General features: G+C 42.4%; 1 protein-coding gene and 1 pseudogene across 1 annotated transcript; one reads left to right on the forward strand and one right to left on the reverse strand.

Moving 5' to 3' along the window:
- Nucleotides 1-6,211: 6,211 nt before the first annotated feature.
- On the reverse strand, nucleotides 6,212-9,183 carry LOC112310540 (testis-expressed protein 13C-1-like). The gene is made up of 2 exons (XM_024566747.3): nucleotides 8,341-9,183; nucleotides 6,212-7,542 (listed from the first exon to the last, which is right to left on the reverse strand). Exons 1-2 carry the CDS (start codon nucleotides 9,181-9,183, stop codon nucleotides 7,525-7,527), a joined length of 861 nt encoding a protein of 286 aa, XP_024422515.2. The 3' UTR covers nucleotides 6,212-7,524.
- A 6,356-nt stretch (nucleotides 9,184-15,539) lies between these two features.
- Nucleotides 15,540-16,339, forward strand: LOC112310539 (large ribosomal subunit protein eL8 pseudogene; annotated as a pseudogene).
- The last annotated feature ends 1,754 nt before the right edge of the window (nucleotides 16,340-18,093 follow it).

Raw genomic sequence — 18,093 nt, forward strand, 5'->3', positions numbered from 1 at the left:
GCAATGCATTTTTAGTAAAATAAAGCAGCTATAGTTTTTTTAAAGGTTTCATTTATTTTTAGAGAGGGGAAGGGAGGGAGAGAAACATCAGTGTGTGGTTGCCTCTGGAGCACACCCCACTGGGGACCCAGCCCACAACCCAGGCATGTGCCCTGACTGGGAATTGAACCAGCGACCCTTTAGTTCACAGGCCGGCACTCAATCCCCTGAGCCACACCAGCCAGGGCATAAAGCAGCTATAGTATTACTAAGCAGTTACAGTGCTACGTACTTTACACACATTATTTCCTTTAATCCTCACAGCAGCTCTGAGGTTGGGCAGTATCATTCCCAGTTTATAGATAAAATATTAACTGAGGCTTGAGTTGGTTACTTGGCCAAAGTCACACAGAAAGTAAGTGACAACACTGACAGTTGAGCCCAGCTCTGCCTGCCTTCAAAAGCCATGCTCTTCACTACTCTGCATCCTGGATTCTAGCAAATGATCGATTTTTAAAAAAATAATACCTGACATTAAATGGTTACAGAAATTGGACGTCAGTACTCTTCTATCCTGTGTGATGTAGTCATTCTATAAATGTCCTCCAATATTCTTAAAATAACTTGAGTTTTGTCCAGCCCACTTGAGGGGCCAGACGGATGTTGCGGTAGTTTGTTCTGTACTTCATCAGTAATGTTTAAGCCCTGAGTATCACTTTTTTCAGAGTAGCCTCATCTGATTATTCTGATCATGTGCCATTATCATTCTGCCCTCAAACGGTTCTGCACCATGACTCATTTTGACTGTGCATCAGTGTGTTTAAGAGACTATATGGAACTGTCTCCTCACTTTCACTAAATGAATGCATTCCTATCCCGAGCCATCCTGTGGCTTTAAGTGCAGCATAACCATGACAACAGTCCTTGTTAGGTGCTTCTGAGCCCCAATACGCGGTTTCTATGCTCCCATACAGAGCCTTTTTGAAAAGATTTCAAGGAATCCTTACCCACATACTTCCAGTTTCCAGCCCTAATCTGCAGCACTCCCCTACCCACCTCATCTGCTCTCCTGTACTCACCCCACTCCAGCCATACTGGCACTCCTGCTACTTCTCAAAGGCCTTTGACACCCAGGGGTGTCAAACTCATTTTCACAAGGGGCCACATTAGCCTTGCGGTTGCCTTCAAAGGCTGAATGTAATTTTAGGACTGTATGAGTGTAACTACTCCTTAACAGTTAAGTGAGAGCTCGGCACTGCTGCCTGGTAAAACAAGGTGGAGGGCCGGATTCGGCCCATGGGCCTTGCGTTTGCCACCTGTGCCCTAAAGCTACACTGCCTTCTACTTTGAAAGATCTTCCCACATCTATCGTGCTTACCCTCTCATCGCATTCAGTTCTTTCTCCAAATGTCACCCAATGAAGCATTCCCTGACCGCCCTATTTAAAATAGCACTCCCCATCCCCAGGACTGTCCACTCCTCCTACTGTTTTATTTTTTATCACCTATCACCATCTGACACCTTATATATTTTACTTAATCTGTGTTTCATGTATGTTTCCCACTAGAAGGTAATCTTCATGAGAGCAGGCATCTGCCATGTTTACTACTCTGTCCCAGTCCCTAGAACAGTGCCTGGTACATGGTTCATACTGAATAAATATTTGCACAATGAGTGAGTAATTTTGTGTAATAGCTGAATATTTATTGAGCGCTTAGTACCTTGTTTTATCCACAATTGTAACATAAATATTGCCAATTAAACTGTGGTTGTGAGAGGCCTGCCGGTTTCAAAGATGTTAAAATGTGAAAAAATGTACATCATAGAATTGATGTGTGCCAGGCACTGTGGAGAGCGCTGTATGTGGATTATATCATCTATTTACCATCAATCCATTGAATGCAGCTGGGATTCAGAGCCAAGTCTTTGGAGATGTCTTTAAGCACTCTGCTATTACAGCCTCCATTTAGCATAACATACTGGTTCTTGTGTCAGTTTCAATTCTAAAAACAGAATTCTGTGTCTATAGTTGCTATAATTTTCAAGTTTAAAGCAGACAGAATATTTGATATTCATTCTTCCTTCTTTTGAATGCTATTAATATAGCTTGGCAGGTGTGTCAGAACAGAACTTGAATCCTGGCTTTTACTACACAGTAGTGGCGTTAACTTGGACAAGTTGTTAACCCCTGTAAGCCAAGGTTTCTCAGTCGGTAAAATGGAGATGATCTTACAGGGTTTTAAAGAGAATTATGTAACACAGTGCTACTAAGTACATAGTAGTGAGCAATAAGTGTAAGCTTTTTTAATGATATAGATTGGGATCTTTTTCCTAAAGATGATGGATGGCAAGTGTCTAGAAAAGATCACGGAGGGAGGAAGTGAAGAGTGAGAATGGGGCTGAGACAGAGGAACAGAAATCCACTCAAACTACGTTTAAAAGAATGAATGATGAAATTACAGGGTAAGTCTCACAGAATCCAATTGAAGGGAGTACATCTGGGGCGCTAAGGACTAGGGGGTTAAATTATAAAGCTTCAACTGAGAGAATAAACAGGTTGTGACTACCAAGAAAGTTTAGACAAAGATGAATAATGAGTGATAACTTGTACTGCATTTATTAAAATGTGTTATAAAACCAGAATCAAATGTTAGGTGGATATAAGAAAAGGCCAACAGTGCAGCAGACAAGAAAAAGACACACACAGACTCACTGATGTGTATTTGGTTTTAGATAAAGACATTCTTTTCAACTCCATGGGGAAAGAATGGAACATTGAAAAATGATGCTGAGATACAAGGTTGATTATCTTGGGGAAAAACACATTTAGATACCAATATCATAATAAATACCAAAATAAATTCAAGGATGATTAAAGAGTTCAAATTTTTTAAACTCTAAAACATGCAGAATCAACTGTAGATGGTCGTATGTCTTACTTCAAAATAAAGAAGCCTTTCCTAAAAATAAAAGAAAAAAGTGACCCTGGAAAAGAAAAGATCTCAATATATAAAAGTTTAGTACTTCTGACCATAAAAATACCACCAGATAAAATTTGAACTACAAACAAGGGAAAATACTTGCAATCTTAAGTATGACAAAGGGTTAGGATAATGTTCATACTATCAAATAAATACAAAACAAGATAAGATAGATATTCCATGAGTACACTGGAATGAGGATATGAATAACTAAATCATGACAGAAGAAATACAAATGAATAAGACACTTGAAAAAACGTTCCTAGTAAGCAAAAACATACATAAATTAAAACAAGATATCCTTCAAACATGTATTTTTAATGATGATAGTCTTGGTCATGGTACAGAAAGCTGCATACTAACATAATTTTGAAAGTGAAAATAAAAATTGGAAAACAATTGAAATGCCCAATAAAATAGAACTAGTTAAGCAAATTGAAACATTGACAGAAAATGTTACATGGCCATTTAAAAACTTCCTCAAATAATATGAATGTGCTTGTCATACTTTTAAGTGAAAAATGAATGTTAGAAAAATATGTACTATTCTGTTTTGGTATATATACACACACACATACACACACATATATACATACATATATAGTATATATGTGTGTGTATGTGCGTGTATACCCACCTACATGCATACACACACACACACATGCTAGGTGTAGAGTCCACTATAGGAAGGGTCCAGATTGGAGCTACTACTACAGTCAGGGAGGCGACAAAAAAAGTATGTACCACATCCTGCCTTGGCATACATGTATACATGTACATGTGTGTATGTATACAAAACACATTAAAATATAAACAGTAGTCACCTCCAGGTTTAAGGATTGTGGGTGGTTTTAATTGCTTTTTATATTTCTGCTTTGGTGAATCCAGTTTACTTGGATAATCAGAAAGGGCCTCAGGAAGATGAATTCCCAAGAGAGTGGGTTTTGAATCTCCTTGGTTCTCTCCTGCACTCTGCTTGTGAAGGACAGCTGGCTTCATGAGAGGACAAAGCCTCCACTCCTACCAGATATCAGAGCTCTCCCCTCATTTAAAACATGTCTTTATAAAGAAAGATTAGTTTACGTTGTTCATTAGACCAGCCACTGGCCTTTACCGTGCATCATGCACAGCTCTCTCACCCCGAGAACAGTGCACAGGCACACTTATCACTGGTCTGCTGCTGCTTCCTGTGACACCTGAGAGTCTCCTTCCCCTCCCTAAACTTTTGCACGTGCTGCCTGCAGAGACCCCCACAGGAAGGGTCAGGATGGGAACTGCTGCTTACCTTCTGCGGTTGAGATGATTGGGAGTGGACATGTTGATGGCAAGGCGCTCTGTGGAGGTGGGGCAGGGGGGGAACATACCAACCACTATGTGCTGCTCTGTTTCCTGTATCTCTGTCTCTGCTGGTTTCACCAGGCTGACACTTCTAGGAGCTATGTCCACAATCCTCTTCTTCCAGCACCTTCTTTTCTAGCACCAACACTCCACAGCAACCAAGCCTGCTTGACTCTTTCACCATCTCCACCCACTTTTCCTCTCCCCCAGACTGCCTCTATGAATCAGAGTCCTTCCATTATAATCAGTCCTATCGGTCAAGGTATTGGCAGACCCTGTTAACTTCTATTCATTGGTAATGGCAACGGGTTGAGGCACTTCGATACAGTAGAAAGGGAGTGGAGTTTGGTGCCAAGCAAGTAAGGGTTAGAACCCAGGCTTCACCAACTGCCAACTGAGTTACTCAGTTATCACATCTGTAAAATGGGAGTAAAATGTCCTCCTTGAAGAACTATTAATAAAGGTATCTACAATACCTATACTTTACAGAGCTGTGACAGTGACCAAGGGGTTTATGACCATAAAGTGTCACATAGTAGGTACTTAGTGATGTAAGCAGTCACTAAATAGGTATCCTTTATTTCTTACCTCATTATCACAGCAGAACCAGAGGTAAGAAGCCAACACTTGGGGGGAATCAGAATAATTCAGTGGCTTGCTCAAGGTCACACAGCTAGTGAATGGCAGAGCAGGTATATAAAACCAGGTTTCTCTGGCTCCAAAGCCCAGACTCTTCCTTTAAGTAATTTACGGCCTTTACCTGCATGTGCCCAGCCCCGAATGAAGGGCTGACAGCCAGCATCAATGATTCTGGCCAAAGATTCATGCAGGTTGCTGTGAAAAAAGTCCTGAAATACTGGGTAATCACAGTGAGCTGTGGAAGAGATCATGCCCAGGGCTGGGTCCGCTTTCACAGAGATCCACAGACATTCCAGTGGACATCACAGTGTTGTGAGGCCCTAAATGAACCAACCGTGAGATCTGTTCATATTACACTATGGATTACAAACAAAGGTTCTCAAACTGCCGGGGGCATCATAAACACCTGTTAAGTTCCAACCCCAGGACTTCTGGAGTCAGATCTGGAGGGTGGAGCATGAGAATTTGCAGTTGTAACAAGTACCCAGGTGATCCTGATGCTGTTGTCCAGAAACCACGCATCGAGAAGTACCAGATTAAAATGTACGATAACATTCCCAAGTCTCATCTGTGTACCATCCTCCCAAAATTCCAGGGAGCTGTCAGCACACACAAGAATATCTTAAAGTCAGCACTGACAAAAGAGTTTTAGCTCGATGTCCCTCCTTGTCCCCCTGCCCCCCCAGTGCCCTCCAAAGTAACCAAGGCCTCCCAGTAATCAGGCCTCTGAGGGAAGAGAAAGCTGGTGGGGCAGGATCACTTCTGTGCTCTGCCCCATCTCTGCCCCTAAGCAGGTAGCAAGCCACCCACATTTGTGTCAGGGAACATTTGTCTTGTTAGCAGACCGAGCCTGGCTGTTCTCCAGAATCCTGAGCACCTTGATGGGACTGTGCACAGGAAGGAAGGGACAGTACCTTGGAAAACAAATTAAATGCAGGATGGGGGCTGGGTGGAGGTGGGCAAAGGAGGGGAAAGGGGGATGTCTGTAATAGTGTCAACAAAAATAGTTTAAAAAAAGAAATGAGGGAAATTTCTACTTAGAGGGACAGGGCCTCAGAGAGATGGTATACACGGGGGAGCTGGACCCCAGGCATTAGGTCTCTTAGCCTAGGCAGAGAAACCTGCTCCCCACCTCATACACCATGGGCCTAGGAGCAGCAGAGACACCCACCTTCAAGGGACCATGTGGACTGGGACAGCGAGGGTAGCAGAGACAATCACAAAATGATTGAAGGCCTCACAGAAGTCCCCCTCCCTCCCATTCTTAAGTAACCTACAGAAAGAGGCGGGTCCCTTCAATAGGGAATGAGATTGACCTTTCAGCTCCATGGGATAGAGGGAAGATGTAGTTTTAAGCTGCAGCGTCTGAGCAAGCCTGCCCTGAGATACACACCACACAGAAGACACAGCAGGAAAATGCACACGCTTTATTACTAGTTAGAAAAAACTGACAAAGGTTGAGCTTGGTGAACTGGGCAGAACTAAGAGGAGAAACTCTAGGACATCTTTTGTTCAAACTGGGGGCTGATCTAAGTTCCCATCCCCTGGGCTCCAACTGCCTTTCGGGGCCCACAGAGAACACACCAAGTAGAAGACAAGAGGCACAGAGGCATTCTCAAGAGTGCCTGTCCCACCCAGTCCAGTCTATTTTTCAATCCAGTTAGCCCTCCCAAGGGAAGCGCCATGTCTGTCCTTGGAATTCTTTTTGTTCTTCATCCACTCTTGACTGGAAAGGGACTTGAGATGAAAGTGGCCAAGGCTCAGGCATTGCATATATAACCAACACTCCCCCAAACACTGCCTTTCTTTAACACAGTCACCCAGTGGTCTTTCAGACAACAAAATGAAGGCCCCACGGAAGCCCCCCTCCCTCCCTATCCTCGAGAGGATAGCTGTCCCTCTCAAAGGAGGAAATAAGCAGAACCAGAAGAGTGCTGCTTGCATTCTCGTGAAGCCACTTTCCCAATATTTACCACTGCTCATTTGTCTCACCTGGGACCAACGAGATGAGCAGTTACGTTACTCAAGTCCTTTCATGAAAGTCTATTTGATGTTACTCTCAAAACTGCAAAACTATCTGGATATTATTTCAGTTGGGTTTACCCGAAGGTCATATTACATGCAAGGCAAAGAAATCACCTCTAATCTATTTTGTATCTCAAATTATGCTCTCTCTTGTAATCTAACCAAACTCACTAAATAAGGTTATAATGTGTGATAATAACAAATATTAATAACATATCATTGTAGTTCCTAACAAATACTAGACAATAACTATTAGTTCAATTAATGAATAAAACTCAATAAAACTGCTATAATTTCTAAAATGTACTACTATCCCCCAACCCTCTTTGAACTGTGCTATATTAATCCCTTTTCCCCAACAGAAACATTAAGTTCTAATAAAATCTGTCTGTTCTCCCTTGTTCCAAAATGTGTGTGCGAGAATGTCTCCTTTTTCCTGATTCTTTCACATTCTTTTTAGCTCCAGCCAGTTGAGGTTTCACTGCAGTGCAGGCTGCTTGCTCAGAGCCAGAAGGGTATTTCATGAACATTCACACACTGGGGAGCCAGAACTTCTTCAGCTTCACATAGGTTTCTGGAGCTTGGAGACACAAAGAACATGCCCTCACCTATGAATGTTATAAAAACCAAATCAAGAAACAAATATGAACGTTGCTGCAGGTTATAGCATAATAATCACATTCTCAAAGAAAACCAGTGTTTCCACAATATAATCTATCTTATCTTCTAAAAGTATCACTATTCTCAGTTGAAGACCTGGTATTATGGGAGAGAGGAGGTTAAGGAGAACACAGAAAGGAGAAAAAGAATGATTCATCATGCCGTCCTCTATACAGTGTTAACCAATTGGTAGCAGCCACCCAGAGTCCACCGCCTGTGAACTTAAATGCAATTAGAGAAATTTTCCTTTAAAAGATTAATGAACATAGCCAATTTCATATTTCTTTAAAATAGCACACATTATATACACACATATACATACATGCATAATGTGAAATTGGGGAAAAGAGACCAATATGTGGAAATAGCTATATTAATGTTAAAAATGGTTATTGCTTGATGGTAGGATAATGACAATTTTTGTTTGCTGGGTTTTCAAATTTTCTATTATGTAAATAAAAGTTTTCAATCACAAGGGAGCCTCCAGAAATTGATTTCTCTTTGGAGTATTTGTCCATTCTTTTTCAACATCCCTAAAGTCAAGTGAGGAGCTTGTTTTGGGCCAAGGCTTCCCATCTCACTTGGCATCTAGATTTTCTTGCACTCATCGCAAGACAAGTGTCTGGAAAAATTATTCACACTCTATACCATAGGCATCCCAATCCCTTCTCATGAGGTCTGGGTTTCCCCTCTTTCTGGGATTCAAAAGCTATCTTACCTTTTGGTAGACAGGGCGCCTGTCCCTCGGGTTTCTGCTTCTTGAGGTTGGGTTTTCTTGACTCTGGCTGTGCCCTGAGGGATTTATGAAGTAGGGCCCCACGGCACCTTCCTGTTGGCCTTGGCTCCGCTGGTAACACTGCAGGGTTACCTCCTTTTGGGACCCAACTGCAAGGCACATGCCAGATGGATAGAACACCCCAGTAGGCATCTGGGGATCTGGAAACGCTGGCACGAAAATCACGCCCGTTGCTGAGGCCATCTGGGTCTTCTGGGAACCGGCATCCGACTGACGCTGCCGCCTTTTGGGCTGCACCTGGTTCCGCTCCTGCACATTCGGAGGCCGCGTAGTATTACTCTGCCGCTGGGCCTGAGACTCCATCTGGAGCCGCCTTTCAGCCTGGAGCAGCTGCCAGCGCACCACTTCGCGCTGGTCCTGCGCCTGCCGCAGGTCTTCCCGCGCGCGACGCAACTGCGAGACCAGCAAATCGTGCTCGTTGCGGAGCTGCTGCAGCCGGACAGCCAGAGACCTGGAGGCGCTCTCGTGCTCCTGAACCCGCTCCTGCAGTCGGCGGACCCTGCGCGCGCGCTGCGCGCGCTGCCTTGCGGCCACACGCACACCCAAAGCCAGCGCGCTCCAGGCGCAGGCCCTCTTGAGGGTGAACGGCACTTCAGGGTTAGTCAGGATGGCCTGAAGCCGGTCTTCTATCTCGTCCCAGGGCCGTTCGCGGTAGGCCAAATAGAAGTCCCGGCCGCCGCCATTACTGAGCACCTCTCCGTTAATGAACTGGAGTACATCGTTGTAGCGAAAACCGCTTTTAGCGTCCCCTAAGGCCAGGGCCATTGCTGACGCGGCCTAGTCAGCAGACTCCCGCCTGTGCTGAAGTAAGCGGTGGCCCCCTAACGATTGGCCCCTCACCTCCTTGCTCAGTCCCACTTCAATTCTTGCCCAGTCCTGGCCTCCTCCTTGGACTCCTTACTTTTTCACCCACTCGTTCTCGTAACAAAGAGTGAAGCCGATTCGCTTACCACACGAACACCTGCTGGAAGAGACGGCCCTACCGCGTCACAGCTATGAGCTCTGAGTTATGCCGCGAGGGGTGTTGGGACCCACCAGCATTGGCAGTACGCCCCCTGCATGGCGGGAGTGTTGGTGCTCACTGAGCTGTGCGTGGGACCTACGTTCCTTAATACAACGCCTCCTACAGGGTCGGCTGGCTGGGAGGCTGGACCAAGGGGTCTCATGAGCCAGAAATGATTCTTTGTTTCCAAGAGTTTATGACAGACAATACTGAGACAAGCGGCATGAATTTCTAACCTGGGAATTGGATGAGTGGGTGCAAGGAGGACTCTTTTTGGTTCAGCTTCCTCTTCCATAACTCTCAGTTGCTATATCAAACTTTCGATACAGTCTCAAGATGACTTTACTCTTCCCTTCTCATTCTAAGCAGATAAATTTGGAGTTCCTCTCATTAAGAAAATCCAGCCCTGGCTGGTGTGGCTCAGTGAATTCAGTGCTGGCCTGTGAACTGAAACATTGCTGGTTTGATTCCTGGTCAAGGCATGTGTGTGGGTTGCAGGCCAGGTCACCAGTTGGGGGTGTGCAAGAGGCAAATCATGTTTCTCTCCCTCCCTTTATTCCTTCCGTCCCCTTTCTCTAAAAATAAATAAAATCTTTTTTTATAATCTAAAAAAAAGAAGAAAATCCAGCGATTGAGCCACAAAGTCCTTGAGATTTCCTTGCTAAAACCTATCTTCATGCTCTAGATCCCAGTCCCTCCTGTTCCTTTGCCTCAAGGACTTCAATACAGCTATTTTCCCTGTATTTCCAGCACCTCCCCCTTTCTGGTGCTAGTGGGTACTTTTTCCCCATGTAGTAAAACTGTTCAAGTTCCCTCTGATCTTAGAATAATTTCTTCCCTCTACTCTATGTCCTGGCCTTTCTCTCTTCTTCTTAGAAAGTAGTCTATACTATGTCTACTTCATTATGCTTCGCCATTTAAGCTGTTGCACTTTGGTTTTGCCCCCTAATAAATTTAATGAAAATTCTCTGATAAGGTCACCAAAAGTCTCTACCCCAGTACAAAAGCTACTGGATACTTTGAAAGTTAGTTTTCATGTGATTTTTCAATAGGGTTTGATTCTGTTGACCACTCCATCTTTGACACTCCATCCTGTCTTGGTTTCTGTGACATCACATTCTACTGATGTTTCTCCTATCACTTTGCCTTATTTTGCTCAGTTTCTTTGAATTGCTTGTTCTTCTTCTGCCCAAGGCCCCAAAGTTGGTGTTTCCCCAGGTTTTTCCTCTGACCTCTTCTCTTTTCATTCTATATGCTCTTCTTAGATAAGCCTATTCATTTCCATAATTTAAAATACTACCTCTATCACAATTGTGTATTTCCAACTTAGACTCTCTAAAATTTTATTTTTCAATTATAGTTTACATTCAATATTAGTTTGTATTAGTTGCAGGTGTACAGCATAGTGCTTAGACAATCATATACCTTACAAAATGCTCCCCCAACATTTCCAATACCCTCTGGGCACCATACATACGTATTACAATGTTACCGACTGTATTCCCTATGTTGTACTTTACATCCCCAAGACTATTTTGTGACTACCAATTTGTATTTCTCAATCCTTTCACCTTTTTCACCCAGAGCCTCAAACCCCCTTCCCTCTGTTAATCACTGGTCCAGTCTCTGTGTCTATGAGTCTGTTTCTATTTTGGTTGTTTATTTTTGTTCTTTAAATTCACATATAAGTGAAATCATATGGTACTTGTCTTTTTCTGACTGACTTATTTGACTGAGCATAGTACAGTCTAGGTCCTCCATGCTGTCACAAATGGTAAGATTTCGTTGTGTTTTATGGCTCAGTAATATTCCATTGTGTAAATGTACCACCACTTTTTTTATCCACTTGTTTGTTGATGGGCACTTAGGTCACTTCCGTATCTTGGCTAATGTAGATAATGCTGCAGTGAATATGGGGGGAGCATATATTCTTCTGAATTATTGTCTTGGGTTTCTTCAGATACCCAGAAGTGGAATTGCTGGGTAATAAGACAGTTCCATTCTTAATTTTTTGCAGTGGTTGCACCAGTCTGCATTCCCACCAACAGTACACAAAGGTCGCTTTTCTCCACATCCTTGCCAACACTTCTCATTTGTTGATTTATTGATGATAGCCATTCTGCCAGGTGTGAGGTGATATCTCATTGTTGTATTAATTTGCATTTCTCTGATGATTAGTAACATTGACCATCTTCTCATATGTCTATTAGCCATCTCCATGTCCTCTTTGGAGAAGTGTCTATTCATGTCTTCTGCCCATTTTTATTTGGATTGTTTGGGGAGGTTGATGTAGAGTTGTATGAGTTCTTTATAAATTTTGGGTATCAAGCCCTTATTAACACATCATTGGCAAATATCTTCTCACATTTCAGTAGGTTCTTTTCATTTTGTTGGGGTATTTTGCTGTGCAAAACCTTTTTATTTTGACGTAGTCCTATTTATTTATTTTTACTTTTGTTTCCCTTGCTCCAGGAGATATATCAGAAACAAATATTGCTAAGAGAAATGTCTGAGATTTTACTGCTTATGTTTTCTCCTAGGAGTTTTATGGTTTTAAGTCTTACATTGAAGTCTTTTTTTTTAATTTATAAAGATTTTATTTGTTTAGTTTCAGAAAGAGGGGAAGGGAGGAAGAAAGAGAAGGAGAGAAACATCAATATGTGGTTGCTTCTCACATGCCCCCTACAGGGGACCTGGCCCACAATCCAGGCTGCCCTGACAGGAAATCGAACCAGTGACCTTTCCACTCACAGGCCTGCACTCGAGCCACTGAGCCACACCAGTCAGGGCTAAGCCTTTAATCCATTTTGAGTTTATTCTTGTGTATGGTGTAAGAAGTGGTCTAGTTTGTACAGGGGATTAAGTGTATAAATAGGGATAACAGTTTGGAAGTTGTTGCGGTTGACCCAGCAAGAAATAGTCATGATTTGGCTTAGTCTAAAGCAGTGTTAGTGGATATGAACACATGGAGAGTGTTTGAGGATATATTTTGGGAGTAGAATTGACAGGTATTTAGCTTGTTTGTATGGGGGTTGTAAAATTCAGAGAAAGAAAGGAGGCAAGAATGACTCCTAGTGCTTAGGTTTGAGTAATAAGTGGGTGGATGGTGGTACCATTTCTGAGATGGAGAAGAAAGCAAAAAGCAAGAGTATGTTTCAGAGATGTGGTTTATGATCTCTTCTAGTGATCTGGTCTGGTCTGGACAGGTCTGGAGAACAGGGGGGAAGTTGAGTTGAAAATGTAAAATTGGAAATCAATAGTGAATTGATGGTGTTTGACAATCAGGAACTTGAATGGGATCCCCTGGGAAGAGAGATGAGTAGAAAACAGAGGACTGAGTACTGAGGCACTACAATTTACAGAGGCATAGAGTGTAGTTAGTTATTGAAGGACAAAAATGATTTCATGCTAATTCCTATTAACCTATACGCCATTTCAGTCACAGAAAAATATGAAAAGCTCCCCAGATCATTCTGTATAGCCATTAAAATATAATATTCAGCCCTGGATGGTGTGGTTCAGTGGATTGAGCTCTGGCCTGTGAACCAAAGGGTCACCAGTTCGATTCCCAGTCAGGGCACATGCATGGGTTGCAGGCCAGATCCCCAACAAGGGGCACACGAGAGGCAACCACACATTGATGTTTCTCTCCCTCCCTTCTCCTGTCTAAATAAATAAAGTCTTTAAAAATAATATAATATTCAATGAGAAGAAGGTATTACCAAAAAGAATGCCATTTACAAATATAGCTGTAAAGAGGTTATACTAACATTTCTGTGTTACTTTTGGTTAACATCCAAGAGCATTTTTTGTTGTGAGATTCTTGCATTATGCACTAAGAATAATAATAACTTTTAAATGTATATCACAAAAAGTTAAAGATGTATATTGTAAATTAAAGGTGTATATTCCACACCATAGGCAAGACGGACAGCTCTTCAGTTCATTTTGTGAAACTAGTATAATTTTAATAGCCAATCAGGAAAAAAGTGTATAAAATAATATAGTATACAATATACTGGCCCTTCTGCAAAAATTCTACATAAAATATCTGAAAAAGGACTGTATTGACATTCCTGTGGCAGATGTGATTTGGTTAATAGCTAACAGCAAATCCTACTTTCTTTCTTGCTAACAGAACCTCTAACATTGCTTATACAGTGATGTGTCGGCCCTGGAAAGTGTCTCATGATTGGTCTCAGCCAATCTTGTTTTCCTTTGTCAGTTATTAGTTTAGGGGTGGGCATATAAATGGGTGCTGGTCAATAAGACATATCAGGAAATTTGCTGGGGGTTTCCAGGAAGGATTTTCCTTTGTAAGAGTTAGAGGACCAATGAAGTGAACACCTTCCACCACAAGCCCTCATCCTTGCAATGCTGGTATGAGGATGTGTTGTTTAGAGCTGCAGTAGTTACCTTGAGACCATGAGGAGAAACATGGCAGACATCTGTTGTGACCATTATGCAGAAACAGGGTGAACCCTCACCCCAAATTTGGTTTACATGTCAAGACTGATCATACCACATACATACTAAGAGGGTGTGAAACTATTTATTACTTACATAATGGGCTTTCTGGGGATAGCAGCCAGGCCTCCCAGGTTAGTCCAAAAATGGCTTGAGAAACCATAGAAAGGAGGCTGGCTTGGGATTTTAATTGTGGTTATGGTTGGGGTTGGGGTGACAGTTCCTGTGTATGGACAAGCTTATGTGGTTTGAAACTCCTGCTGGCACCAAAGCAGGAAGTACTCAGGCTTTCTTATTACCTTGCCCAGATGTGGGAGCACAGGAGAGAGTGAAAGTTGAATAGACAGAGAGTGAAGGTTGAAAAATGGTGTACAAAAGGCTAACAGGTATGTGAAAAGATGTTCAACATTACTAATCATCAGAAAATGCAAATCAAACCCACAACAAGCTATCTCCTCACTCCAGTTAGCATGGCTACTATCACAAAAACAGAAAATACCAAGTGATTGCAAGCTTGTGCAGAAATTGAAATCTTTGTCCACTGTTGGAAGGATTGTAAAATGGTGCCACTGCTATGGAACACAGTATTGAGGTTCTTCAACAAATTAAAAATAGAACAACCATGCGATCCAGCAGTCCCACTTCTGGTTATATATCCAGATGAATTGAAAGCAGAATTTCCAAGAGATTTGTACACCCATGCTTACAGCAGTACCATTAAAAATATCCAAGAGGTAGATGCAACCCAAATATCTATTGGTGAATGAATGGGTAAACAAAATATGGTACATACATACAATCAAATACTATTTAGCTTGAAAAATGAAAGAAATCCTGTCACATGATAAAACATGGATGAACTTTGAGGACATTATGTTAAGTGAAATAAGCCAGACGGTGAGGGTCAAATACCATATGATCTCATCTTTAACTGGAACATAATCAACAGAAGAAAAAAGCAAACAAAATATAACCAGAGACATTGAAGTTAAGAACAATCTAACAATAGCCAGGAGGGAGTTGGGAGGGGACAGTGAGAAGAGGGGATTACAGGAACTACTATAAAGGACACATGGACAAAATCAAGGGGGAGGGTGGAAGTGGGTTCAGCTGGGGTGGGGTGGAGGGATGGGGAGAAAAGGCATACAACTGTAATTGAATAACAATAATTTTTTTAATTAAAAAAAAGAAATAAGCCAGACACAAAAAGACAAGACATACTGTATGATTCCACTTATATGAGATACTTAAATTCATAGACACAGAAGTAGAATGGTTTTGCCAGGGGCTAAGGAGATGGGGAAAGTAGAGTTGCTTAATGGGTATAAAGTTTCAGATTTGCAAGATGAAAAAGTTCTGAAGAGTTGTTTCACAACGATGTGAATATATTGAACATTACTGAACTATACACTTAAAATGGTTAAGATGTTAATTTTTATGTTATGTGTCTTTTTCTATAATAAAACTATCCTAAAGAAATAATCAGAAGTATGCAAAGAGATTTTTTGCACAAGAATGTTCATTGCTATGTACTTTGTAATATCAATGAAAAATAGGTAACAACTTTAACGCACAATTTGGAATTGATTAAATAAACTTTGATGCATCCATACTCTAAATAGTACATAATACTATTTAGTTATTAAAAATCATGCATGAGCTCTCTCCTCCTGCCACCCAAGATGCTGAAGGGAAAGAAAGCTAAGGGGAAAAGGTGGCGCCAGCCCATGCCGTCATGAAGAAGCAGGAGGCCCAGAAGGTGGTGAATCCCCTTTTTGAAAAAAGGCCTAAGAATTTTGTCATCAGACAAGACATCCAGCCCAAAACGGACCTCACCCATTTTGTCAAGTGGCCCTGCTACATTCAGCTGCAGAGGCAATGGGCTATTCTCTATAAGTGTCTGAAAGTGCCTCCTGCCATTAACCAGTTCACCCAGGCCTTGGGTGAACAAACAACTATGTTCACCAAACAACTATGCAGCTACTCAAGCTGGCCCACAAGTACTGATCAAAGACAAAGCAAGAGAAGAAGCAGAGATTGCTGGCCCAGGGTGGAGAAAAAAGATGCCAGCAAAGGGGATGTCCCCACAGAAAGGCCACCTGACCTTTGAGCAGGAGTTAACACTGTCACCACCCTGGTGGAGAGCAAGAAGGCCCAGCTGGCGGTGGTTGCACACAATGTGGATTCCATCAATCTGGTTATCTTACTGCTGGCCCTGTGTGGAAGATGGGGGTAAAACTCCCCATTGTAGTTTTAATTTGCATCTCTCTGATTGCTAGTGATGTTAAGCATTTTTCATATGTCTATGGGCTCTCTGTATGTCCTTCTTTGAGAAGTGTCTACTTAGGTTCATTGTCTGTTTTGTAATAAGATTGTTTGTCTTCCTGTTATTGAGTTGTATGAGTTCTTTATATATTTTGGAGATTAAACCCTTGTCCAATATATCATTGGCATATATGTTCTCCCATACAGTCTGTTCCTTTTTCATTTTGCTGATGGTTTCTTTAGCTGTGCAGAAGCTTTTTAATTTGATGTAGTCCCATTTGTTTATTTTTTCCTTTATTTCCTTGCCCTAGGAGATACATCAGCAAAAATATTGCTACACGAGATATCTGAAATTTTACTGCCATTTTATTGTTCATAGTTTTGATCTTATTTTTCTTAAATAAGTCCCTTTAACATTTCATATAATAGTGGTTTGGTGATGATGAACTCCTTTAGTTATTTCTTGTCCCAGAAGCTGCTTATACTATCCTTGGGTTTTTAAAATTTTTGTTTTCTTCTTGTTGTTCTGATTGGTTGTTTTTTTGCTTCCTCGTGTTCCAAATCATTGATTTGATTCTCGGCTGTATCCACTCTGCTGTTGTTTCCCTGTAAATTGTTCTTTATTTCAATTAGTGTATCCTTCATTTCTGACTGGATCCTTTTTATGCTGCTGAGGTCCTCACTAAGTTCCTTGAGCATCATTATAACCAATGTTTTGAACTCTGTGTCTGATAGATTGCTTATCTCCCTTTTGTTTAGTTCTTTCTCTGGAATTTTGACCTGTCCTTTCATTTGGGCTTTGTTTCTTTGTCTCCTCATTTTGGCAGCCTCACTGTGATTGTTTGCATTCTTAGGTAGGGCTGCTATGACTCTGTGTCTTGGTAGTGTGGCCTAATGTAGTAGGTGCCCTGTAGGATCCACTGGCACAGTCTCTCCATCACCCAAGCTGGGTACTTGAGGTACATCCTTTGTGTGGGCTGAGTACACCCTCCTCTTATAGTTGAGCCTTGATTGCTGTTGGCAGGTCAAGGAGAGGGATTTACCCAGGTCAGTCAGCAGTAAGGATTGGCTGTGACCACTGACCACCAACATCCACCCTCCATGGAGGATCATCTGTGCAGGGGCACAGTGATGGTGCTCTGGTGTGGTCTGTAGCTGTTCACTGTATGTGCAGGCCCTGGCGTTTCCCAGGTAGTGCAGGCCAAGGTCAGTCCCCACCTGTGTTTTGCCTGGGGCCATGCTGCCTGGGCTATAAAGCAATCTGAGATGGCTGCTACTTGAGCTGTACTTGGAGATTCCCAGGCAAAGCCAAGCTGTGAATCTAGGCTGGTTGCTGCTAGTGCCATGGCCAAGACCACTTGTCAAGTGTTATGTGGGCTGGGAACTCACTGAGGCTAGCTGTTGCTTATTTGAAAGGATTTAGGAAGTTGTGAAGCATGAGTCAAGACCAGACATTCCTATGGAAAAGCTACTGTGAACAACTGTAAGTTGGGTGGGATGGAGCTTCAGAGGATCTCCAGGGCAGGGCAAACAGTGTTAGCCAGGTTGATGGAGTCTCAGATATGGCATTTGCCTGCCTGCTCTGTGATTCTGCCTGCCGGTCTGGGAATGAGCTGTCCTCAGGTTCTCACCTTGATGCCAGACACTTCAGTTCCTCACTCTATGCTACTAGTGCCTTTCAAGCTGCTACCCCAGTGCTTGAGATCAAAGGGAGTGAGTCTGAGTAAGCTCGTGTGTGGGTTCTTTAAGAGGAACAGCTTGGGACTCCAGAAGCTTCTTGCACCAACTCAATCCCTGCTGGTTTTTGCAGCAAGAAGTTATAGGGACTTATCTTTCTGGCGCTGAACACTGGGCTGGGACTCCTCATCCCTGAGATACCCTTCCTGAATTTTTATGCACCACAGGTGATTGTGGCTTTAGCGTATTCTGCCTCTCCATCC

This window comes from Desmodus rotundus, chromosome X (genome assembly GCF_022682495.2).
Source record: "Desmodus rotundus isolate HL8 chromosome X, HLdesRot8A.1, whole genome shotgun sequence".
Lineage (NCBI taxonomy): Eukaryota > Metazoa > Chordata > Mammalia > Chiroptera > Phyllostomidae > Desmodus > Desmodus rotundus.